A 26073-nucleotide genomic window follows, 5' to 3' on the forward strand; every position below is an offset into this window, starting at 1 on the left:
CAACTTGATTATCATACACATTGTAAGGAGAGTGATCACTTTAGATAAGCTATTACCAGCAGGAGAGTGGGGTGGGAGGAGGTATTGTTTCATGGTCTCTGTGTATATAATGTCTCCTGCAGTTTCCACAGTATGCATCCGATGAAGTGAGCTGTAGCTCACGAAAGCTCATGCTCAAATAAATTGGTTAGTCTCTAAGGTGCCACAAGTACTCCTTTTCTTTTTGCGAATACAGACTAACATGGCTGTTACTCTGAAACCTGTTATTTCCCCTTGTTTATTCCCCTCCCCCACCTGCACCCTGTTCCTCAGACGTTCTTGTCAACTGCTGGAAATGGCCCACCTTGATTATCACTACAAAAGGTCGTGTGGTTGTCCCCCCCACCACCACCCTCCTGCTGGTAATAGCTCACCTTAAGTGATCACTCTCATTACAGTGTGTATGGTAACACCCATTGTTTCATGTTCTCTATGTATATAAATCTTCCCACTGTATTTTACACTGAATGCATCCGATGAAGTGAGCTGTAGCTCATGAAAGCTTATGCTCAAATAAATTTGTTAGTCTCTAAGGTGCCACAAGTACTTCTGTTCTTTTTACCTAATAGAGACCAATACAAAAGGTCCTCCTGGAACTTGTTCATAGAGCAAAACCCTGGTGAGAAGTCCATCCCCTCACCCAATCCCAGCTGCTTGGAATGTGGGAAGAAGGGGATGTAGCAGAAAAATCTACTAATAGTATGGTGTAAGATCAAAACTCTCCTCCTTCCCGCAAAAAAACCCATACAGGAGTCAATCCTGTGCTCACAGAAATTGAAGTCCAATCTCCCATTATCAGAAGTCAAACTTCACCTCTTATATCCAGTTCTCCTGTTTGTCACTTTCCCAAATTTACCTCTCTTTACCCATCTGAAATGTAAGTTATACTTTTTTGCATACTCCCTCCAAGTCAGTGCACATCGTACCCTCTTGCAACTAAACTGTACCCTACATGGCTGAAGTTGCTGGTTAATTTGACCTAATTGGAACTTTTGAAAATTTTACAAGTGCCTTAAGACCTTAAATGCCTAAATAATTTTAGAAAATGGGATTTTGGAGACTAACTCACATTGAAAGTGTATGGGACTTGAGTACTTTTGAAAATTTTATCCCTAGAGACTTCTATGGGAGTTTCATGCTTACAAAAGATATAAATCCCTTGGACTATACTGTTCTTTTCATACATTCACAATTCTGTACCTCTAAAATGAGGAGTAAACTCATTCTGTGGCTTCACACACTACTCAGGCCTTTGGCCACTCTCATAATCTGCCCCCACCTCTTTTGATCAAGGGCATTTTTTCCCCTCCATTGATGGTAATTCATAATAAGAGCTCTTAGGTCTTGCTCAATATTATCCCATCTTCTCCTTGCTCAGCCATGAAGTTGCCACCCTAAGGATGTCCTTTCCACAGACACTTAGTTGATCCATCTTCCATCCTACCCATGTGCCCTGCCCACTGAAGTCCTTGGAATTTCACTACATTTACTATAGTTGGCTCTCCACAGACTTCCCGCAATTCCCTATTAAGAAGTTACCTAAAATTCCATTTTTTTTCTTTTGTATTTTGATATAAACCAGCATATATACACACAAAGAGGAAGTCTGAGAAAATGTGAAAAAAACACAAACCTCTGATCTGTCTATCAATTACTCTCATTTCTTTCCTCATCTTCAGCGACCATTCATTGACCTAAAAATAAAGACAGGAAAAAGAGAAAGCATAAAAGATACCATAACAAACTGACTTTATACAGTACACTCCCAGTTGTCCAAATTCCCTTCATCCAAATATCCTACTTATCTGACTACATGGTGCATCCTTTCTCTGCAAACAGCATCCACCTACCACGGGATTGCAGGGTTCAAGGAGCCAATTTACAGCAATGCTTTTAATTCATGCTACACCAGTGCAACAACGTATTCACTCAAATTATGGTTAAAGCTACGTTTTAGTCATGGGTGTTTTTAGTCAAAGTCATGGACAGGTCACGGGCAGTAAACAAAAATTCACAGCCCGTGACCTGTCCATGATTTTTACTATACACCCTTAACTTAAATTTGGGCAGGGGGCCACAGGTGCTCTGGGAAGGGGGGCCGTTCAGGGATGCCACAGGGGCTGGGGGAGGTGGCCCAGAACCCGGCTAATGATTGAGGGGGGGTGCAGCGCACGGCCTGGGACCCCTGCTGGTGCTGCGGAGGAGGGTTGGCGGGGCTGGCAGGGGCTCCCTACTCAGCTGTGTGTCCCCCTGCAGCTCCTAGGCTGCAGAGGGGCCGGGGACTCCGCACGCTGCTCCTGCAGGAAGCTGCGCAGCTGGCGCTTGCATTGGCCAGGAACCGCCGCCAATGGAAGTTGCGGGGGCGAGGCCTGCGGGCACAGGTAGACTGCAGAGCCCCCAGCCCCTCCACGTAAGAGCTGCAGGGCCATGGAAGTGGGAGCCCCCCAACCCAAGGTAAGCACCACCAGCCCCGCACCTCCCAACCCACTGCCCCTAGCTCCCTCCCACACACCCAGACTGCTGCTACTGGCCCAGGGGCTGCCCAGCTTGGGCAGCCCCGGAGCCAGCACCAGCTGCTGCAGACGTCATGGAAAGTCACAGAATCCAGGGATTCACAGCCTTAATTATGGTTCCATGGCTGCAACATTGTATCCAGTGCAAAGTGCAGCTCACAATAACTAGTTGTATCCATAGCGGCATCTCTAGTCAGCTCTCATCTCTGACCCCACAATCCAGGAAATAGCCCCTCCCAGTGATCAGCAGGCAGGGGTCACATTAACACTGCAACCACGGAGAGGCCATATCCAGCCACAGCTCAGGACAGGCAGCCTGGGCAGTGGGACAGCCACAGAGGGGTGGGGTGTGCAGGGACTGACAGGGAGAGTGCAGCCACTCATTGGCTCATAGTCCAGAATAGTAACAATAGCACACGATCGGTAAAGCAATACCTCAGACTCTTTAGCCCGCCCAGCTGTATCTGGACCATTACAGCCTCCCAGCCCATACCTAGAACCTACTTCAAAGTAGCACTTCCATGTGTCTGAATGGCCGGTTAGCAGAAAGTTTCAGGTGTCCCCCAGGCCATTCAGGTAAATGGGGGTGTACTTTATTTTTAAAAAGTGGTTCTTTTATGTAGCTTTTAGATGCATATTTTCAGAATCAATGCTTCAGAAATGCAACAAACCTCTTTCCCTGGGGGCACAAATATCCTGCACTGATATATGCACATTTGGCATGCATGACCAAAGAACCTCCTAATGCCAGCTAGCAAAGGGGCACAGATGGGATGCACAGAGGTTACAAAAACATCTTAATTCTGGCACGTACATCCTGGTTCACCAAAGAATGTAATGCAAGGTATCAGAGGAAAGCCTGGTCACGCTGGTTATGAATATCATCGTGAAACATATGTATTACTACTTAAGGAGCTATGTAACAAAAACCTGTTCTGACAGTTTGTATCACTGTGTTAATCCCCAGCAGAAGTGAAAAAAAAAACAACCCTGAAGGGGTTAAGATGGCTCAGAAGGGGCCAATTAGGCCACATTTGGGGAAGAGCCAGAGACTGGGAAAGGCTAATTGATGATGAAGCTCAGCTGGATGGAGGCATGCTGAGCTCCTACAAAGCCAGAAAGTTTGCAGCAGCAGGAGACTTGATAATATTCAGGCACTTTAACAGTCATAATGAGCTATAGGGAAGAAACAAAACTGATCTAAATGGTAAACGCTTGGAACAATTTACTAATGTGCATAACTTGGTAATATTGAATACAGGAGCACATAGTAGATTTAATTCTGTGGATGTATCCTTTTGTGTTAGATTTGGGAATTGCAAAATATAGGTAGTAAAAGCACTGGGAAATATATAAAGATGACAGAATGGGAAGTGATGACTTCCCTACACTTATTGAGTACCAAGGTTGAGGAGATGTCAAAAAACACAAAAAGTTCCTAAACCGGAATTTTTGAAAAGCTGATTGGGGCCTTTTCAAGATTGTTATGTATATTTATGTAGTAACTATACAACTGACAACCTAGGAGAATTCTATTACAATCTAATAAAAGGAATTACAGCAACAGCTGATCTGGTCATCTACAAAACATCAAATTGCCACTAGTTTAGAAATCTAGTTCCCTGAGGGAATGAGGGTTGCAAATTAGCAATAAAGGAAAGAAGGCATACAAGCAAGCAAAATACATGATGAATAGTAAAGACCTAAAGAATTCTAAAAGATGTAAGGCAGCCACACAAAGGATTATCAAAGACACAAAATTTGGCTAAATTTCTTTGGGAAACTGAACAAAGATTCAAAGCTTTCAGAAATATATAAACAAATTCAAAGAATGAATGGAAGTTGAAGTAAGTGTATACCTGGTGTTACAGTTAACAATGAAATTGAGGTCTCCAATTTGGGAAAGGCAGACATTTTAGCAAAGTAATTAATTCCAAAAGGTCAGTAGTGAAATGAATCAAAGCAATGAGCTTTGTGAGGGGAAAAAAGGAGATTTATTGAGGAAAACTGAACTATTAAATGGCTGGAGGGAATATACTGATTATGTGTTAAACAAAACTTTAGAATACAAGGGCTTTATTGCAGCCAACAAAAAGACAGTTCCAGGTAAAGATAAAGTAAGTAATGAAATGCTCTAGTGTTTGTCAGAAGGGAGTCTAAAGATTCTATTGTGGTTATATAATAATACTGTGTAGCGTGGAAAGGACTGCTGTCAGTAAAATGGAAACAAGCATTCGTGATACCAATTTGGAAACCAGGCAAAGTACATACAGGACCCGATACTTATAGGCCAACATTTGTGGTGTGTGTAGACTAACATGTAGACATCTGTCAGCTGAGAGCAGAAAAACCTTTTGTCTCATGCCTGCTGCTATACAGAAGCAAATAAGTGGCCACATAGAAATATTCACATTAGTGCAGAACTGGGTTCCACTGCGCTTCCTGTCCTATCTGTTGTTTAGATGATGGACTTAGATGCAGGAGATCTGGTCCCAGCTCTGCCACAGATTTCCTGTGTGACCTAGGACAAGTCACTTAATGCCTATGTGCCATGTTTTCTCATCTGTAAAGCATGGATTATATTTCTTTATCTTACAATGGGTGTGACGGGGAAAGGCACAGCAAGACTACCTACTCAACCAAGTAGATACATCCCAACTGCTGAGATTCATATTTGGGGCTCCAAGGTTGACACCTCTACTTCTTGGAGTGAAGAGAAGGGACCACTGCAGCTGCAAGCAAAGAGAGTAGGACGCCATGCTGTTGACTCTGGGGTGGGAGAGCGGGGTCTGCCACCATCACTCCAAATGGGAGACAGAGCCACAGGGGACCCATCTCAATGTGAGCAGCCTTAATCCAGTCCTGTATTCACCTACTGTACAGCACTGCCTATACTTACAGAGTCCATAGAAGAGTCTTCAAATTTGGGTGCCCAAGTTTCCTTTCTGAAATGGTTGCAGTTCCAAACTTCTAGCCACATGTTCCTTTACTGCTGTATCTAAAATAGTCTCTGTCCAACCTAGAGTCACAACTTCACATCATATTTGCAGCATTGTTTTCTCCTTGCTGAATTGGTAGTCACTGATCCCACACAGAGCAACAGAAGTTTTAGACCTGCTTTCCTCTGCTCAGCACAGTGCAATTCACAAGCACCAGTGTCTGCTTTTTAAATAATGTCTATAGCACCACAGAGGCGTATGATATATAAAGGAAAGGAACTGAAGAATTTGACCTAAATTACACAAGGTTCAGCCAAAGGCAGAAGAGGAATGGATTACACACCCACTTGCATCAGTTTAACTAAAAGTATTTTTAAACTGATCTAGTTAAGCCAGTGCAAATTTTTATGCAGTCTTAGTTCAGTTTAAGAGTGGCCTATTTTAATTTGGTAGAGACTGCTAAGCTAAACTGAAATAAGCTACCCAAAACAAAACGGAAGCGTCTACAGAGTGTTTTTCATCCATTTAACTATATCAGTTTAAAAACCGAGTTAAATGAAACTGCTTCATCTCTTGCATGTACAGAAGGCCAAAGTAATCTGTCAATGTATTGTTAAGAACTGGCACAAGGCTTGACAATTTTGCCAGACATCTTTTAGCCATAAAATTAATTAGACAGGATTCAGTCCCGACCCCCAGCTCCAATCCCTTATGGCAGGGGTTCTCAAACTGTGGGTCGGGACCCTGCAGGGGGTCACTCGGCTATTACATGAGGGGGTCGCGAGCCGTCAGCTTCCATCCTAAACCCCGCTTTGCCTTCAGCATTTATAATGGTGTTAAATAGATAAAAGTGTTTTTAATTTATAAGGGGTGGGGGTCGCACTCAGAGGCTTGCTATGTGAAAGCGGTGAGTTTGAGATGCACTGCCTTATGGGCTACCTCCACGCAAGCCGTCAGTTACAGCCTGTTGCCTCTATGGGCTGCACCAACAGGAGTACTGGAGGCAGGCCCCCATTGCAGCCCCCATCCATCCCAGGGGGCCAGCTGCTTCACTGACACCCCTCAGGATGTAGGTACCTGGCCCGCTGGGACCCGGTCACAGCAGCCCCACTGATGTTGGGGGCTCTGATCCTCTCAGCGGCCAGCCCCACTCCCTCAGCACCCAACCCAGCCCCATGGCGGCCCCCCTTCATAGACTAAAATCATAGACTATCAGGGTTGGAAGGGACCTCAGGAGGTCATCTAGTCCAACCCCCTTGCTTGAAACAGGACCAATCCCCAATTTTTGCCCCAATCCCTAAATGGCCCCCTCAAGGATTGAACTCACAACCCTGGGTTTAGCAGGCCAACGCTCAAACCACTGAGCCAGCCATCCCTCCCCCCTTCAACTCGACCTCCCCCTTTCAGCATTACCCGCCCCCCCCCCACCATGGCGGCCACCCCCTCACAAAGCCCCCCCCTACATAGCACCCAACCCCGTGGCGGCCGCCCCTTCACCCCCCCCCGTCCCCACTCTCAGCCTCTCCCCCCCAGCAGGGTGTTCGCCCCTTCACTGCCCCGCCCCCGCAGTGTGCCCGGCCCCACCCCTTCAGCGGCCGCCCCGCCCCTAAGGCGCCCTCGTCCCCCACCCTCCCGGGGGGCGGCGAACGCGCCTTCTCCCGCGGGTGCCCCCCGCCATTACCAGCTCCTTGGGCGGCTTCTCCGGCGTTTTCCCGAAAAGACCCATCGCTGACCAACAAAACAGCGACTCCTGGCCCTTCCGGCTTCCCGTCCCCTCCTCCACTGGCGGGCGGGGAGCCAGCCACACACATTGCGCAGTCGCAGCTTACCTCCCTCCTCCTCCTGCCTTGCGGCGCGAGGCTCATTCGCGTACCACTGCGCGTGCGGCCACGGCACCCCTGCCGCCTCTGAGGGGAAACAAACCCCAAGCTCCCGCCTTTGCGCATGCGTCCCTTTTCTTTCCTGCCTGCCTCCCTCCCTCCGTCTCGGAGGCGGCACTGCGCGTGCGTTCCCTCCTTCCGGGGCTGGTGGCAGGGCCGTTCTGTTCCTCGCCTCGGCCGCTAGGGGGCGTTTAACCCTGGCTGCGGATGAGAGTAATAGAAAATCATGCTGGAAGGAGGGGTGGGTGGGGAGAAGGGAGAGGAGGTGGACAGCGGAGGCCACAGGTGCGTGGTGCATTGACCCACTTCTCCCTGCACCCCAGCATGTGTCAGTCCCATAGCCGGGGCTGCCCAGCTGAGACAGAATTTTCCATAGGTCCAGGGATATTAAGTCCTACCCTGAGGATCTGGCCTCAGGCAGGCGGTCACAGCTGGGAACCTGCCCACCTGCTGCCCAGACTTCTGAATTGTTACACTCTCCCATAAGCAGCTGTCACAATTCAGGGCACCTGCATTCCCCCTCTATGGTCCTGCAAAGTCCCCCTTGTCTCAGGCTGCGGCCTCTCCCGCTGTCACAGCAGGTGGGTGGAGGACGTGAGTCTCTCTCCTTCCTGATCAGGATTTTTTCCAGGCTGCACAATTCCCTGCCTACACTGAATTCCCCAGCAAGTCAGACTGCTGAAGGTGGCCTGTTTTGGCTTCTGAGAGCCTATAAAATAGCATAATTGCCCACAGTTAAGCTACCATACAGCCATTGCTAGACAAATACATTTATTCTTAAGGAAAAAGCATTACAGAGAAAGTATATTTCAACAATAAAAGAAGCTATATGCACACTAATGAGTTTACCAGAGATCAACCCAACTTCAACAAGGCCACAAGCTCATACCAGCTATTAGCTCAAACAAAACACACCCCTAAACCTGTGAGTGATTCCTTTATAGTTTGGAAAAAGAAAAGGAGTATTTGTGGCACCTTAGAGACTAACCAATTTATTTGAGCATAAGCTTTCGTGAGCTACAGCTCACTTCATCGGATGCATAAAGTGGAAAATACAGTGAGGAGACCAGACCATGCAAAAATGGATGTTTACCATACACATTGTAAGGAGAGTGATCACTTAAGATGAGCTATTACCAGCAGGAGACTGGGGTGGGGGGAGAGAAAACCTTTTGAAGTGATAATCAAGGTGAGCCATTTCCACCACATTTCCAGGAGTTAACCAGAACATCTGAGGAACAGTGGGTGGGGAGAGGGGAGGAATAAACAAGGGGAAATAGTTTTACTTTGTATAATGACTCAACCACTCCCAGTCTCTATTCAAGCCTAACTTAATTGTATCCAATTTGCTGAATTGGAATTAATTTGCAGTCTCTCAAGTCTTACAAGTACTCCTTTTCTTTTTGCGAATACAGACTAACACAGCTGCTACTCTGAAATCTTTATAGTTTGGGTGGCATATGCAAATGTAACCCAAAGAATTCAGCCTTTTGAAGCTTCACCCTGAGGCAGAGACCTTTGTCTGCTGATCACCCATTACAGGTGGACAGCTACTGTAATTCATTGGGGGTCATTTAGCCCCAAGATGTAGGGGTTGTCAACCCTCCAAGATTATCCTGGAGTCTCCAGGCATTAAAGATTAATCTTTAATTAAAGATTAGATCATGTGATGAAACCTCAAGGAACACAACCAACCAAAATTGGCAACCTTATTTGTGGAGAGGGAAAACAAACAAGCTCTGCCCCATCCCCACCCAGCAGGCTGCCCACAGCATCACGACCTGTGTTGATATGAATGGCATGTGTCAAACACTAGCTTACAAAGAGTAAAAACACATCCAAGCAGGCATTGGAATGTACCGTAGCGTTAAATTTTAAAATAAAATCAAGCTTACATGGCTCCCCTGATTTTGTTCATTCTTCTCTCTCTCCTGAAGGCCTCTGCCACATCCCTACACCTCTGTGTCCCCATTCCAATACACATCTTCCACCTTGTGTTCCCCCCCATGGGGTCCTACCAATCATAGGTCTTGTGTCTGTTCTTCCCCTCTACCCTCCCCCCAAACATCAGAGACTTTGCGTATTCCCCCATGTATCTCATCCCACACACTAGGGCCTCTCTGCACCACTATGCCTTGCCCCCACCTCTTTGGCAGGGGCTGTGTGCAATGACCCCATCCCTGCATTCCACACTAGAGCCTACTTCCATCTACCCCTTCTATGCTAGCAACTCTCTGTGTTCAACACCACTTCTGTGTCAGGGGCTTCTTACATCTATCTACCCTCCCTTCTGCTCCCCCCGTGGGCTCTGTGTCCCCCTCTCCTGCCCACTGGCTGTTTATGACCCTTATTTGTCTTTCCACCCCGGGAGAGTCAATATCTCTAGACAAGTGTCTTCTAACTCAGTGGTTTTCAAACTTTTTTTCTGGGGACCCAGTTGAAGAAAATTGTTGACGCCTGTGACCCAGTGGAGCTGGGGATGAGGGGTTTGGGCAGAGAGTTGGGGTACGGGGGTGAGGGCTGAGGGGTGGGGCCAGGAATGAGGGGTTCAGGGTGTGGGATGGGGGCTCTGGGCTGCAGGCTCTAGGGTGCAGCTGAGGATGAGGGGTTTGGGGTGCAGGAGGGGTTCCGAGTTGGCGGGGTTAGGGCTGGGGCAGGGGATTGGGGCACAGACTTACTGGGGTGCAGAGGCAGGCTTCCCACCTGTCCTGGCACCGCAGACCGTGCTGTGCCCCGGAAGCGGCCAGCAGCAGGTCTGGCTCCTAGGTGGAGGCGCACAAGCCTTTGTTCCCAGCCAATGGGAGTGTGGAGCCGGTGCTCAGGGCGGGTGTAGCGTGCAGAGCCCCGTGGCCCCCTGCCTAGAAACCAGACCCGCTACTGGCTGCTTCTGGGGCACAGTGTTGGAACCTTTAGGTACTAGCCTGCTTTAGCTGGGCAGCACCGCCAACAGGACTTTTAACGTCCCAGTTGGCAGTGCTGACCAGAGCCGGTAGGGTCCCTGGGTGCTGAGCAAGGCAACCCCGTGCCTTACATAGTGCAACCCAGTACCGGGTTGTGATCCAAAACTTTGAAAAACACTGTTCTAACTTTAATCTCCTCCCATCCCGCCTCCCCCCGCAGCCTATAGTGCTTGCATTTATTTATCATGTATGTCAACTTAGTTTATATCAATATTAGACAGATTATAATGCCGCCATTATATAAAAACCTAATCCGAGTGCTGTGGTGCTGATTCTCTATCCTATCCATCACCCCAGCACCATCATTTGTCGTTGAACGATGATGCCTACATTCAGGGAAGAAGCCTGTTGTCTTTAGTTACAGATGTAGTCCATTAACAGCAGTTGGACTACTTGTGTAAGGAATAGTGAAAAAACAAGTACCTGAGGCATTGTTTATACAGCACTACACTGGTTTCTGTAAAAGACCACTGCTAGCAAAATGGCATAGTGCAATTGAAGTGAATGGAGCACTGCCAATTTACAGCAGCTGGGGATGTCCCTGCAGTAATTTGCAGCCTGCTCCTGCCATTGCTCCAGCACCTGTGTCGTCTCTTGTGTGCAATCTCCTTTACTTTCAAAACAGTCTTGCAGAATTGTTCTCGGAGCCAGTAACTTTAACAGGCAATACAATCTCATTAGTGTTTTCATTACCATCCACATCATGAGGAAGCACAAGCAAGTAGGTGTAGTGTATAGAGCAGTACATTTTGACAGGTTTTTTTTTCTTCAAGAACAGACCAAGTTTTCCCCTCAGTTACACTGGGGAAGTCCAAAGAGGCAACCTGAATTGTCCCACTTTAAGTTAGAGCAAAATTTGGGATATTGCTTTTGAAGAGATGATGTCTCTTATATGGTGTTGGGAAAGGTACCTGGGGCTAATCCTAATCCTTGCATCAGCCCCTTTAAGCCACGTAAAAGGGACCCAGCACAGCATAATTGAGACCTTAAAAGCCCTATGTCTGTCTGGGAGGGGCTTAGGATCAAGCCTCAATAACTGTGTATATGCTGAGTTAGCAGAGCATAGCATTTGCTCAGGAGATAGTGGTGGATGTGGGTGTTCATATCCTTCTAGATGTCTTATAGTTATAGAAAGAAAATGGTAGCTATCTCCCTACCCTCTTTTCTATGGCTCTAATCTAACTTGAATTGAACAAAGTTGTCCAATTAAAATGTTACATTTACTGTATATATCACTTATCCAGAGACTGCACTGTGCTTTACAAGACAGGCTAGGACTAGTCCTATTTCACTAATGTGGAAACTGAGGTACCAAAGGGTTAAAGTGACTTGCCTGAAATCAGACAAGTTAATGACAGAGTTGGGAATGGAAATCAGGGTTTCCTAATGGCCAGGGCCCTTACTCTAACCCCTAGACCAGGCTTTTTATTATTTTAGTTCCTCAAGGAATATTTGTACAAGGGAGAGTGAGGTTTGGTCATATTTGACCCATTTTCTACGTCCACTACAATAGCCAAACCAGTGTATTCTGAGAAGCTGAGCTGCGTCTTCCTACCTACTTTAGGATTTTACACTACAGCAAAAAGAAAAGGAGTACTTGTGGCACCACTCTCCCTACAATGTGCATGGTAATCACTTTGGATGAGCTATTACCAGCAGGAGAGTGAGTTGGTGTGTGTATGGGGGTGGGGGGGTGAGAAAACCTGGATTTGTGCTGGAAATGGCCCACCTTGATTATCATGCACATTGTAGGGAGAGTGGTCACTTTGGATAAGCTATTACCAGCAGGAGAGTGAGTTTGTGTGTGTGGTTTTTGGAGGGGGGGCGAGGGGGTGAGAGAACCTGGATTTGTGCAGGAAATGGTCCACCTTGATTATCATACACATTGTGAAGAGAGTGGTCACTTTGGATGGGCTATTACCAGCAGGAGAGTGAGTGTGTGTGTGCGGGGGCGGAGGGTGAGAAAACCTGGATTTGTGCTGGAAATGGCCCAACTTAATGATCACTTTAGATAAGCTATTACCAGCAGGAGAGTGAGTTTGTGTGTGTATGGGGGTGGGGTGTGTGTGTGTGAGAAAACCTGGATTTGTGCTGGAAATGGCCCAATGATCACTTTATGATGATCACTTTAGATAAGCTATTACCAGCAGGACAGTGGGGTGGGAGGGGGTATTGTTTCATGGTCTCTGTGTGTATATAATGTCTACTGCAGTTTCCACGGTATGCATCCGATGAAGTGAGCTGTAGCTCACGAAAGCTCATGCTCAAATAAATTGGTTAGTCTCTAAGGTGCCACAAGTACTCCTTTTCTTTTTGCAAAGACAGACTAACACGGCTGTTACTCTGAAACCGTACACTACAGCAGTAATTGAGTACCTTCTGCATAAAACAGAGTGGTGATAGCAAAGTCTCTAGTGGGACTCCACATTTGATCATTTACTTATTACGTATGTACATACCAGGAATACATGATAGTGGTGGTACAAAGGTTTTAACATCACGAGTTTGTCATGGGTACATTATTCACACAAAGCAAATGCTATGAGTCAGTTATGCAGCTGATCCCAGTTGAGTGCAATAAAACCTTCAGGCCACACCATCATGTAATCTGTATATGCCACACGTACTACAGATGAGCTACTTAGGAATATTTTAATTAATTCAGACTTGTACGGGAGCTTAGGGTATCCCTCCTTTGGAATTAAAATCACGCACTTTACATTTTAAATAATTTTCTCTGTTAACCTGTATGTAGACCTAGATTGTGTGCCTTGGTGGGAAAACCCATGGAAGGACTACATTAAAACCATGCAATTGGCACAGTAATATTTTGTACCCATAGAGTGGTCAGGGGAAGTAGCCCTCCTAATCTTCAAGATGGCAGGGCATCCTCAAGAAGCCATGCTGCCATGGCCTCTGCTGTGTATGCCTGACCCTACTGCCCTTCCTCAGTAGGGGGTTGATACCTAATGGGAGTTGGTTTAAATCAGTGGTTCTCAACCAGAGGCACACATACCCCTGGGGATATGCTCTGTTTTCACTAACAAGGTCAGCTCCCAGACTGCTGCGCTGGGCATCACAAAATGGGGAAGAGATGGCCAGTCCTCTGTGGAGATAGAGGTGGTTAGGGACTATTTAGAAAAGCTGGACGTGCACAAGTCCATGGGGCCGGACGAGTTGCATCCAAGAGTGCTGAAGGAATTGGCGGCTGTGATTGCAGAGCCATTGGCCATTATCTTTGAAAACTCGTGGCGAAACGGGGAAGTCCCAGATGACTGGAAAAAGGCTAATGTAGTGCCAATCTTTAAAAAAGGGAAGGAGGAGGATCCTGGGAACTACAGGCCAGTCAGCCTCACCTCAGTCCCTGGAAAAATCATGGAGCAGGTCCTCAAAGAATCAATCCTGAAGCACTTGCATGAGAGGAAAGTGATCAGGAACAGCCAGCATGGATTCACCAAGGGAAGGTCATGCCTGACTAATCTAATCGCCTTTTATGAGATTACTGGTTCTGTGGATGAAGGGAAAGCAGTGGATGTATTGTTTCTTGACTTTAGCAAAGCTTTTGACACGGTCTCCCACAGTATTCTTGTCAGCAAGTTAAGGAAGTATGGGCTGGATGAATGCACTATAAGGTGGGTAGAAAGCTGGCTAGATTGTCGTGCTCAACGGGTAGTGTTCAATGGCTCCATGTCTAGTTGGCAGCCGGTATCAAGTGGAGTACCCCAAGGGTCGGTCCTGGGGCCGGTTTTGTTCAATATCTTCATAAATGATCTGGAGGATGGTGTGGATTGCACTCTCAGCAAATTTGCGGATGATACTAAACTGGGAGGAGTGGTAGATACGCTGGAGGGGAGGGATAGGATACAGAAGGACCTAGACAAATTGGAGGATTGGGCCAAAAGAAATCTGATGAGGTTCAATAAGGATAAGTGCAGGGTCCTGCACTTAGGACGGAAGAACCCAATGCACAGCTACAGACTAGGGACCGAATGGCTAGGCAGCAGTTCTGCGGAAAAGGACCTAGGGGTGACAGTGGACGAGAAGCTGGATATGAGTCAGCAGTGTGCCCTTGTTGCCAAGAAGGCCAATGGCATTTTGGGATGTATAAGTAGGGGCATAGCGAGCAGATCGAGGGACGTGATCATTCCCCTCTATTCGACATTGGTGAGGCCTCATCTGGAGTACTGTGTCCAGTTTTGGGCCCCACACTTCAAGAAGGATGTGGATAAATTGGAGAGAGTCCAGCGAAGGGCAACAAAAATGATTAGGGGACTGGAACACATGAGTTATGAGGAGAGGCTGAGGGAGCTGGGATTGTTTAGCCTGCAGAAGAGAAGAATGAAGGGGGATTTGATAGCTGCTTTCAACTACCTGAAAGGGGGTTCCAAAGAGGATGGCTCTAGGCTGTTCTCAATGGTAGCAGATGACAGAACGAGGAATAATGGTCTCAAGTTGCAGTGGGGGAGGTTTAGATTGGATATTAGGAAAAACTTTTTCACTAAGAGGGTGATGAAACACTGGAATGCGTTACCTAGGGAGGTAGAATCTCCCTACTTTGAGCTACTCAGTCAATAGACTTAATGAGGTGCAAGAGACTTCGAGAGAATGTCTTTATGTTCTTCTAGCTCAGATGCACTGGAATAAATAATACCCCTAACAATGAACAGAACTCTTTCCTTCCTTAGAGGTTTTTAAGGTCAGGCTTGACAAAGCCTTGGCTGGGATGATTTAACTGGGAATTGGTCCGGCTTCGAGCAGGGGGTTGGACTAGATGACCTTCTGGGGTCCCTTCCAACCCTGATATTCTATGATTCTATGATATGCAGAGGTCTTCCAGGGGGTACATCAACTCATCTAGACATTTGCCTAGTTTTACAACAGGCTACAAAAAAAGTACTAGTGAAGTCACTACAGACTAAAATTTCATGCAGACAGTAACTTTTTACACTGCTCTATATACTAGACATTGAAATGTAAATACAATATTTATATTCTACTTGATTTATTTTATAATTATATGGTAAAAATGAGAACGTAACAGTAAGCAATTTTTCAGAAATAGTGTACTGTGACACTTTTGTATTTTTATGTCTGATCTTGTAATCAAGTAGTTTAAGTGAGGTGAAACTTGGGGTATGCAATCCTGAAGGGGGTACAGTAGTCTAGAGAGTTTGAGAGCCAATGGTTTAAATTAAACACAGATAGTTTAGAGTTCTCACACTGCTCTGCCACTGATTTGCTGTGTGGCCTTGGGCAGGTCATTTCACCTCTCTGCCTTAGTTTATCTGTAAACTGAGGAATACCTACCAAGATCATGGCACGGTAAGGAGTGGTGGTTGGGAGAATTAGTTAATGACTGTAGAAGGGTTTGACGAGGGTTAAGTATCACTAAGCAGTGCACGTGAAGAAATACAGGATTTTTAGAACAAGGTAAAAGAAAAGGGCATGAACCATCCTACTCTAATTACAGTAGCTACATATCATTATACTTGCCTTCATTATTTAATTCCCAGAACAAGACCATTTAACACTTACAAATATTTATTGTTCATCTCAGTCTCCTTCCTAAATCTTACCCAGTATGAGCAGGTATTTTCTAGAGAAGAGTTCTGTTCATTGTTAGGGGTATTATTTATTCCAGTGCATCTGAGCTAGAAGAACATAAAGACATTCTCTCGAAGTCTCTTGCACCTCATTAAGTCTATTGACTGAGTAGCTCAAAGTTGGTCATTTTGCATTTTCACTTGTTGAACTCTCAGACCAGACTCTTTCTTAGAACACTGCACTTCTAAGACCCTTTTCACCCAAAGATTTCAAGACATGTTACAAATATTCATGAAATCCAACTGAACAACAAACTACCCAAATTGTGCCAATATTATTTGTTTTATATTCTCAGCCTTTCGCCTATTCTTATCTCTTAGATTGTAAACACTGGGATAGGGAGTGTCTCTGTGTTTGTATAGCATGCAGCATAATAGACTCGATCCTGACTGCAGCCTTTGGGTGCTACTGTAACAAGAGTTTAATATAATAAATGCACCCCATTGCCATTGCTTCTCAGCTGAAACTGTCAACAAAGATACCAAATGCGGTGGTTTTTGAAATAGACTGTCCACTACGAACTAGACTGAGACCATTAATTTTACAAAGGCGACCAAACAGACAGCAGATGCCAAAGATCTGAGTCACTACTTACTGCTCATGATCTGGAGACCTACAGCAGCGAGATTCTCTTTCATTACCACAAGTCATCCTTGTAAAACTAGGTTTCAGAGTAGCAGCCGTGTTAGTCTGTATCCGCAAAAAGAAAAGGAGGACTTTTGGCACCTTAGAGACTAACCAATTTATTTGAGCATAAGCTTTCGTGAGCTACAGCTCACTTCATCGGATGCATGTAAAACTAGTGTGTCTGTGTCCTCTATATGCCTCCTTCTGACTGTCCAAACTATTGGCTTATTTCTCAAACAGAAATAGACTTCTACAGCAGCAGTGACCATTAGAACCATCTTTGACTGAAATGGACATCCACTCACTATTGCTTGCAAATCAAGGACAGTACCCACTCAGTTTTCACATTACAATGACAACTTTCTGTAACCCACAGTGTATGCTTAGCCCAAAGGTGCACTCTGCCTGATCATTACTGTAGTAGTGTTGTATAGAACTGTTCATCTTAGGAAAGAGATTATGAAGGAGGGATATGATAGAGGGCTATAAAATCATTAATGATGTGGAGTGTTATTTATCCCTTCACATATCAGAAAAACCAAAGATCACCCAAAGAAATCAATAGGCAGCACATTTAAAACAAACAAAAGGAAGTACTTCATCACACAACACAGTCAACCTGTGGAACTTCTTGTCATGTGATTTTGTGAAGGGAAAAGCATAACTGGGTTCAAAAAAGAATTAGGTAAGTTCATAGAGAATAGGTCCCTCAATGGCTATTAGCCAGCATGGTCAGGGACATAACCCCATGCTCTGGGTGCAGAGCCGTCCCTACCCATATGCAAAGCATACAGCTGCATAGGGCACCAGGAAATTTGAGGCACCAAATTTCCTGGTGCCCTACGCAGCTGTGTGCTGCTCCAGTCCCTGCTCTGCCTCTTCCCCGTGGCCTCCGCCCCTACTCCGCCCCTTCCCCAAGCCCCCGCCCCTGCTCCGCCCCAGCCCCACCCCCACCCCCCTGAGGACTGCAGCAGGGGTCGGGCCTGCACTCACCAGTGGCAAGTAGAGCGACCCGGGCCCAGCGTGCTCCACTCCACCGGCTCCCAGCCGTGGCGCTGGCAAGTGCTGGTGGGCGGTTCCCCCTGCCCTCCAAGGCTAGGAGCCAGGGGAGCAAAGCAGAGCAGAGCAGGCTGGAGCCGGGTCGCTCCACTTCCCACCGCCCCGTGAGTGCAGGGCTCAGCCCGCCCTGCACTCACCAGGCAGTAGGAAGTGGAAAGACTCGGCCCCAGCCCGCTATGCTACGCCGGCTCGTGCTGGGGGGTGGTTTCCCCCCTACCCTGCCCCCCCCCATGGAGGCCTGGTGGGGGCTGCGTAGCGCATCAGAATGGCTAGGGACGACCCTGTCCGGGTGTCCCTAAACCTCCAACTGCCAGAAGCTGAGACCACACAACAGAGGATGGATAAACAGTTACCCACCTTTTTGTAACTGTTGTTCTTCAAGATGTGCTGCTCACGTCCTTTCCATTGTAGATGTACGCACACCCACAGTGTGGCCAGAGACTTTTGCCTTAGCGGTACCTGTAGGGCTGGCTGTGGCACCCTTTGGAGTGCTGTGCTCCTGGCGTGGTAGATCAGACACTGCCGGCCCTGGGCCCTCTCGGTTCCTTTTTGCCAACAACTCCAACAGAGGGGCAGGAGGGCGGGTAATGAAATGGACATGAGCAACACATCTCAAAGAACAACAGTTACAAAAAGGTGGGTAACCATTTTTTCTTCTTCAAGTGCTTGCTCATGTCAAGTCCATTGTAGGTGACTCACAAGCCGAATTCCCTGCGGGGGGCACGGAGTTCACAGTTCTTGCAGATTGGAGTACTGCTCTGCCAAAACCAGCATCAGCCGGAGCCTGCTGGGTCAGCATATAGTGTGAAGCAAACGTGTGGATGGACAACCAGGTTGCGGCACTGCAAATTTCCTGGATTGGCACTTGAGCGAGGAAGGATGCCAATGACTCTTGCACCCTAGTCAAGTGGGATGTCACAGCCGCTTGTGGGGCGGGGAGTTACCTTCGCCAGCTCATAGTAGTAGCGGATGCAGGCAGTGATCCAGGATCAGATTCTCTGGGTAGATATCAGAGTAACAGCCATGTTAGTCTGTATTCGCAAAAAGAAAAGGAGTACTTGTGGCACCTTAGAGACTAACCAATTTATTTGAGCATGAGCTTTCGTGAGCTACAGCTCACTTCATCAGATGTATGCCGTGGAAACTGCAGCAGACTTTATACATACACAGAGAATATGAAAAAATACCTCCTCCTACCCCATTGTCCAGCTGGTAATAGCTTATCAGGTGACCACCTGATGATCACTTTAGATAAGCTATTACCAGCTGGACAATGGGGTAGGAGGAGGTATTTTTTCATATTCTCTGTGTATGTATAAAGTCTGCTGCAGTTTCCACGGCATACATCTGATGAAGTGAGCTGTAGCTCACGAAAGCTCATGCTCAAATAAATTGGTTAGTCTCTAAGGTGCCACAAGTACTCCTTTTCTTTCTGGGTAGATACTGGGCAACCCTTCATCCGGTCTGTGACAGCAACAAAATTGCATAGACTTACGGTATGGCTTCATCCTCTCTATGTAGGCCAGCGCCTGCCTGATGTCCAGGGTATCCAGCCTGCATTCCTCATCTGTAACATGAGGCTTTGAGCAGAGGACTGGAAAATATATGATCTTACACGATCAAACTCATGGCGATTGGGGGAGGTCCCGGATGACTGGAAAAAGGCTAATAAAGTGCCCATCTTTAAAAAGGGGAAGGAGGAGGATCCAGGGAACTACAGGCCAGTCAGCCTCACCTCAGTCCCTGGAAAAATCATGGAGTAGGTCCTCAAGGAATCAATTTTGAAGCACTTTGAGGAAAGTGATCAGGAACAGTCAGCATGGTTTCACCAAGGGCAAGTCATGCCTGACTAACCTAATTGCCTTCTATGATGAGATAACTGGCTCTGTGGATGAGGAGAAAGCTGTGGACGTGTTACTCCTTGACTTTAGCAAAGGTTTTGATATGGTCTCCCACAGTATTCTTACCAGCAAGTAGTATGGGCTGGATGAATGGACTATAAGGTGGGTAGAAAGTTGGCTAGATCGTTGGGCTCAACGAGTAGTGATCAATGGCTCCATGTCTAGTTGGCAGCTGGTATCAAGCGGAGTGTCCCAAGGGTCGTCCTGGGGCTGGTTTTGTTCAATATCTTCATTAATGATCTGGAGGATGGAGTGGATTGCACCCTCAGCAAGTTTGCAGATGACACTAAACTGGGAGGAGTGGTAGATACGTTGGAGGATAGGGATAGGATACAGAGGGTCCTAGACAAATTAGAGGATTGGGCCAAAAGAAATCTGATGAGGTTCAACAAGAGCAGAGTCCTGCATTTAGGACGGAAGAATCCCATGCACTGCTACACACTCGGGACCAAGTGGCTAGGCAGCAGTTCCGCAGAAAAGGACCTAGGGGTTACAGTGGATGAGAAACTGGATACGAGTCAACGGTGTGCCCTTCTTGCCAAGAAGGCTAATGGCATTTTGGGCTGTATAAGTAGGAGCATTGTCAGCAGATCAAGGGACGGGATTGTTTCTCTCTATTCGGCATTGGTGAGGCCTCATCTGGAGTACTGTGTCCAGTTTTGGGCCCCGTACTACAAGAAGGATGTGAAAAAATTGGAAAGCATCCAGTGGAGGGCAACAAAAATGATTAGGGGACTGGAACACATGACTTATGAGGAGAGGCTGAGGGAACTGGGATTATTTAGTCTGCTGAAGAGAAGAATGAGGGGGGATTTGATAGCTGCTTTCAACTATCTGAAAGGGGGTTCCGAAGAGGATGGATCTGGACTGTTCTCAGTGGTAGCAGATGACAGAATGAGAAGTAATGGTCTCAAGTTGCAGTGGGGGAGGTTTAGGTTGGATATTGGGAAAAACTTTTTCATTAGGAGGGTGGTGAAGCACTGGAATGTGTTACCTAAGGAGGTGTTGGAATCTCCTTCCTTAGAGGTTTTTAAGGTCAGGCTTGACAAAGACCTGGCTGGGATGATTTAGTTGGGGATCGGTCCTGCTTTGAGCAGGGGGTTGGACTAGATGACATCCTGAGGTCCCTTCCAACCCTGATATTCTATTATATATGTCCTGACCAGTATGGAAATGGGAGACATCCTTGGGCAGAAAAGCTGGGTATGGACGCAGCTGGATCTTGTCCTTATAGAAGATCGTGTACGGGGGCTCCAAAGCGAGTGCCCTGATCTTGGGACACCCTACGGGCCGAAGTTATAGTGACCAAAAAGGAGACCTTCCAGGAGAGAAGCAGAAGGGAGCAGGTAGCCAGGGGCTCAAAGGGGGGACCCCGTGAGCCTGGACAGCACAAGGTTCAGGTCCCAAAGAGGGACCGGGTCCCAGGTGTGCAGGTAAAGGTATTCCAGAACTTTCAGGAACCGCGCCATCGTGGCATGGGCAAATACTAATCTGCCATGAAACAGAGGATGGAAAGCTGAAATGGCTGCCAGGTGCACCTTGACCAAGGACAGCAACAGGCCCTGGAGCTTCAGGTGTAACAAATAACATAGGGCAGGGGTTCTCAAACTGGGGGTTGTGAGGTTATGACGTGTGGGATTGCAAGCTGTCAGCCTCCACCCCAAACCCCACTTCAAATTCCGTATTTATAACGCTGTTAAATATAAAAACAAGTATTTTTAATTTATAAGGGGGGGGGTCACACTTAGAGACTTGCTGTGTGAAAGGGGTCACTAATACAAAAGTTTGAGAACCACTGACATAGGGTGACCACATTTCTCTATGCTAAATATGGGAAACCTGGTAAAATTACTTGTATTCAAGCAAGTTCAATGGCATTCAGTCAGAATTATGTAGTACAAACGTTCAAATTAACATCAAGTTGACTGAGCCCGTTAAAAAGAAATACTGCATAGTTGGATTCTTTTTATTTACCTTCTTATCAAAAGTTACCTTTTGCACTGAAAGTTTCCATGCTGGATTTTCAGCTAGATGATTTTTGACAAGTGTAAACAAAATACCTTCATCCATTTTATGCATCAAGGTCGTAACACATACACTTTGCCACTATATTAAGCACCCATCCTCCCCACTGCTGCTCGCACTGTACAGACAGGTAATAAGAAACAGTCGGACTTTGAAATCTCAAACTTGTTATTTAAATAAACAATATTATAAATGTTGTTTTAGTCATTATGTGAGAATGCTATGCCACCTAGTACAGTGGATCTCATACTAAGGTCTACATGCCCTTATGGCTGGCTGTAGAATGAGACACAAAGGCCCAAGCAATGGATGGTTGTGAGGGGAGAGAGGGAAATCTTCTCTCATAGACCTTTTACAAAGTGGTCTGCAGAACGAACTGCAGAATCACTGGTCTAGCAGAACAGCACACAACAGCAAAAAGCAGGCTCAGAAATACTTACAAAGGAGAACTCTTCAAGACAGGGACACATGGTCTTCCAGTGTTTGGCAAGTGTCTAGTACATTTTTAGAACTACCACAATAAAACAAATTCTTCCACCACCAGAGAGATGATCTATAGGTCTTGCTGCAAGTCTGAAATAGTAATGAGTTTAAATGGCTTTGAGTGAGATAAGGAGTTATACTTACTGATTTTTGCATTTCTTCTGTATACAGACACAAAAGTTTTATTATGTTTTTATTTGTCTTCACAGCTATGTAAGACTGGTAACATCTGTAGCCACATGCACAGGATATTTATCAAAACTCATATTACAAGTCTGCAGCCTTCTCATTTTAAAATAATTTATTTTACGGATTTATTTTTAAATGGTACTGTCATATAACATACATTATTCAACAAAGGTGTGCTGAGCAGACTCTAAAAGAAGAAACTCAAATTATGCAATTCCCAGATTAGAATTTCAAATGTTCATCCAAACCCTAACTTGTAAACTTTTGCTGGAATACACTTTTGTTGTAGGCTTGATCTTTGTGCTTACAAAAACTGCATTAAATTTCCAAATGTTGTAAAGGAAAAAACAATTAATTGTATAGTAAGTATGCATTCAGTTTCAACATACAAGGCAACCAAATGATTCTGTCATTAACATTACCATCATGTATATTTTAGTTCACTGCACTAACATTTAAACTAAAACTTCAAACCACAAAATCTTTAAGTGACTAACATTTAAAAGGCAAGCGGTAATATATGGAAAGTTTACAAAGGACATTAGTACACAGCTAAGATGGGGTATCGTTTGACAAAGGCTGATGATGTGTATATGGCTGCTTTTTCTTATAAGAAGCCCATCTACAAACTGGGCAGCAATGTCGCCCCCCAGCTAACCACATCACGATGCAATTCTGATGAAACACATGACCACATGGTAAACCCATTAGCAGACATCCATTTTCAAAATTCTCTAGACACACAACACATTCTGTACAGTGCAACATATTAGAGGGCCAGGCTGACCAATCTGGTTCCATGTCTTCTGTAGTGCTATATGATCCATACGACCTTGCTTTCCTTTCATACGGCTCATTATGACAATTTTTATTGGCACATGAACAGATATCAGCATTGCACTGAGGCTCTACTTCACTGGGACTGTGAACTGTACTTAGCTCATCCTCAGATACTTCTTTTTCTCCACTCAAGACATCTTTGCTTTCACTGTCTGAGTCACTTTCACTCTCTTGAGAGGCTTCCAACATTTCCTCTTCAGAATGCATGCCAAGACATTTAAACCTCCACATTGGTAAACTTTTTATATAATCAGTTGGTATCAGAGGGTGAAGCCATAAATCAGGGAAAGCTAATCGCTCTAAGAACAAATCTGGGTCTTCGTCCCAATCTGATTCATAGGGGAAGTGTTGAAAAGAAGCAATTGGGTGGAACAAGTAGCTGGTGTACCAGTCCCACAGACTTGACAGCCATTCCAAGTTATTGGCATTTATTTCATCATTGTTGTTCCGTCGTCTTTTTTTCTCAAAGTAATCTACTAGTAAGCCATGACCAAGGTAAGTGCTGAGGAATAGGGCTGGGTGTGATGAGTAGAACATCCAGTCAGCTCTCACCCACGAAGCTAGAGTAGTTGTATTAGAATACCTGAAGAGTTTTAAACTATACTCATAAAAGCTATCTAAGTAAGGTAACTGCAAAAAGCCCAACACAGGTAGCCAAGAAATAATTAAGAGAGAATTATATGTCCCTAAAGTGCTTATCAGAACCACAAAACGCTTTATAGTAGCACCTTGTGTGATAAATAGGTCCATCCAAGCCATCAGATTAACCAATACTAAGCTTAAAACAAATAAATCATTAACTTCAGGTTGTATTGAGCGCAAGAAGGAATCCATGGCACGTAGGGATATAAATTCACCAGTGTTATTCCCATACCTGTAAATTCCCTCTGGAGTTCTAAGTATGTAAGATGGTGTCTTACAGATACCAATCTCCGGCATATGACTCTTGTTGTCCCAGTTTTCTACATTCACAAAAATAAACTCAACTCTTCCAGTAAACTTTACACTTAGTGCAGAGAAGAAAGCTGGAGGCTGGTCAAGGTTAGCAAACAGGTATATTTTCACCCGATACTGGTCACTTTTGTTCCATTCTTCTTTTAAATGTTCAGAGTTGTAGATAGTTTTGATCCGAGAAGCTGCATGGGCTGTTATCCACTTGAAAATGTGTTCAGCTTCAATTCTGCGTCCACTGTATTCTTTAAGCATCACTTTCCCCTTGGAGGTACTGGTTTGTGGGACTGACATAATTAGTGTGGATCTCACCCAGCCTCTTCTCCTGCAGTATCTGCAAAGAAAATAGTGGATAAGCCTATACAGTTTTATATTTCGTGGACAGCAGTCCTTAAATTTTGAATGCAAGTCTGATGATTATCAGAAGTGCTGAGCACCTGCACACAGAGAAATAAATGGGAGGTGTGTGCGCTCAACACCAATGGAAACCTTTCCCCACTCCCAGAACCTGCTGTTATAATTCTTCTAGTTTCCTATCTACTTCACAAGGGTGCTGTGGGGTCTTGGGAGGATATGTAAAGAATTGGTGATGAGGAAAGTGCTAAATAAAGGTTTATTATAGTTAATAAAGTCATGTATCATTGATATCAAAGTTCTTAAAGTAGAACTTGGGGGAAAAAACGTGCTCACTTTCAAGTGGTAAGTAGAAAGCTTTAATTTTAGAAGTTATTAAGTTTCTAGGCCTTCAAGTTGTAGAGATAACCTTTACAATGTGAACAGATGCAGCAGTGCTTTCTTGACTCTGCAAACTAACCTCCCGGTGCTTCTGTTGTTATTCATAGTTTTGTCAAGCAATAGCAAAGTGAAGTTAGCAAGATTGTGGTCTGTTTCTCTGCTGCTTTGAAAAACAAGGTGCAGAGCCATTCTGCCAGGAGGTTCTGGAGTGAAGTTCTACAAGAGAAAGCTTCTCTACTTTCCAGCTGGCTGAAGGAAGGGAAGAGAGACTGACTTCAAACAAACACCTACTAGCCGAAGTTTGATAAAGACTAAGCTCCCAAGCAGGGTCCACAGACACCTCCCTGGCAGATTTCCGAGAACCTTTTCTAATCCCACCAACTGTGGGGCTGGTCTGGTCAGCCAGGTGTTGTTCCTGGAACTCCCTGGTGACCCCTTCCTCCACAAATCTTGTGTGACAGCCTCTGACTGATCACTTTAGTTAGCAGGTGTCTGATAAATTTTTCAGGACATTTTAAAACCCAACAAAAACTATAAACACAGCCATCTGCCTCTCTTTCCAAACCTGACAAACAAGTTCTGCGAAGGAATAAAAGCAGGAAGACTGGTTCACCATCCAAATAATCTATTCCCTTTCTATCTGTAGTCATAGTTTTGAGTAATTATTTTTAAATTTCTCATATAAAAAAATTAATTGCTGCCACCACAAAAAGAAGTTAACATTAATTTTGAAAACGGCCACAAGATATTATGCCAATAGCAAAAGAATCTTAACTGATGATGACGCTATGTGCTCTTTAGTGGGAGTTTCAACTGTTTTCTGATGAAAATTATTCATGAGCATTTATTCAGCAAGACAAAAAAAAAAGACTAAAATACAATGTTAGTTTTGTTTCTTTAAGTTAGATTTTATTTAAAAATAATATTTGATCACAATGTGAAGACTAGTCAGAAATTATGTACACAACTAGATGATCTAATGGTCCCTTCTGGCATTAAGCACTATGAATCTCTAAATGCTGCCTCTCATTTTTAAGATGTTTAAAGTTAAAAAAAAATTAATACAATATTAGCTTACATAAACACTTCTGATCTAAAATTTCTCCCATCCTATTCAGTTTAATACTTCTGTAAACTTTTAGGATTAAGACCATCTAAGAATCATGCACACATAATACTACCCTTCCTGTACATCGTACTGAAATTCAAGGCAAGCTTGTCTGTGGTCTGAAGGAAGCGACCACTAATGCCTGCTAAGTACTAAAGGATTGTATTGGTTTTGCGACAGCATAGCAATAGCTACTGCTGAAGCAGCTGCAACTTCTTTG

At 45.2% G+C, this 26073-nt stretch overlaps 1 protein-coding gene across 10 annotated transcripts in view; it reads right to left on the reverse strand.

Moving 5' to 3' along the window:
* Positions 1-26073, reverse strand: part of LOC140910851 (charged multivesicular body protein 3) — a 54984-nt gene that overhangs the window by 12486 nt on the left and 16425 nt on the right. For 3 of the 10 annotated variants that reach the window (XM_073342874.1, XM_073342876.1, XM_073342875.1), the window contains one exon: positions 22314-24344. In XM_073342874.1, the coding sequence (XP_073198975.1) occupies positions 22772-24344 (1573 nt within the window). In that variant the 3' untranslated portion in view covers positions 22314-22771. The other 7 variants (XR_012158771.1, XM_073342880.1, XM_073342878.1 and 4 more) reach the window with 7 other exon arrangements.

Source organism: Lepidochelys kempii, chromosome 4, assembly GCF_965140265.1.
Source record: "Lepidochelys kempii isolate rLepKem1 chromosome 4, rLepKem1.hap2, whole genome shotgun sequence".
Lineage (NCBI taxonomy): Eukaryota > Metazoa > Chordata > Testudines > Cheloniidae > Lepidochelys > Lepidochelys kempii.